General features: G+C 62.9%; 1 protein-coding gene across 1 annotated transcript in view; it reads left to right on the forward strand.

Moving 5' to 3' along the window:
• Positions 1 to 414: 414 nt before the first annotated feature.
• Positions 415 to 842, forward strand: part of ETH_00042545 (ABC transporter protein, putative) — a gene marked incomplete at both ends in the record, with an annotated part of 2518 nt that continues 2090 nt past the window's right edge. The window contains one exon of the mRNA XM_013375000.1: positions 415 to 840. Coding sequence (XP_013230454.1) covers positions 415 to 840 — 426 coding nt within the window. The remainder of the gene's footprint in view (positions 841 to 842) is intronic.

Below are 842 nucleotides of genomic sequence, written 5' to 3' on the forward strand. Positions count from 1 at the left end.
AGTACGTGAATCTGATAGCTGTGGACGCGCAGCGCGTGCAGGACTTGATGACTTACTTCCACATTTTGTGGTCTGCGCCGCTGCAGATTTCCATTTCTCTTTTGCTGCTGTTCCAGCTGCTGGGTCCTGCTGCTGCTGCTGGCCTCGCCGTCATGCTCTTCAACGGCCCCGTCACAGGCACGCCCCTGCTGCGCTGCTGCTGCTGCTGCTGCTGCTGCTGCTGCTGCTGCGGGCTCTTAAGCGGGCCAGTCAGCTGCGAGGCGCGAGGGTTTAGGGTTTAGGGTTTAGGGTTTGTGACCCTCGGCGCCGATCGAACTTTTCTGTTCCCCCGCTGCTGCTGCTGCTGCTGCTGCTGCTGCTGCTGCTGCTGCAGGGTGGATAAACCGTCGCGTGAGCCGTCAGCAGCGGGTGCTGATGCGGGCGCGGGACCTGCGCAGCAGCAGCAGCAGAGAGCTGCTGTGCTGCATGCGGACTCTGAAGATGTATGGGTGGGAAGCAGCATTTGGGGGGAAGATAGAGCAGCAGCGGGAAGCAGAGCTGCAGCAGCTGCTGCAGTACTGGCAGCTGCAGGTGTGGGGCCGCTGCCAGTGGCTGGGGGCCCCCGTGCTGGTGGCCGTGGCCTCCTTCGGGGCCCTGCTGCTGCTGCGGGGGCCCCCCGACCCCCCCACAGCTTTCACAGCTTTGGCTCTTTTTAATCTTTTGAAGTTTCCTCTCCAAGTGCTGCCACAAACAGCAAACAACACCATCGAAGCTGCTGTTGCTCTCGAGCGCATCCAGGGCTTTTTGCTGCTGCCCGAGGCCGACGGACTCGCGGCGCTGCGCCGCCCCCAGCAGCCGCAGCA

The sequence above is a fragment of the Eimeria tenella genome, genomic scaffold (assembly GCF_000499545.2).
Source record: "Eimeria tenella Houghton genomic scaffold, Eth_scaff2457, whole genome shotgun sequence".
NCBI lineage: Eukaryota > Apicomplexa > Conoidasida > Eucoccidiorida > Eimeriidae > Eimeria > Eimeria tenella.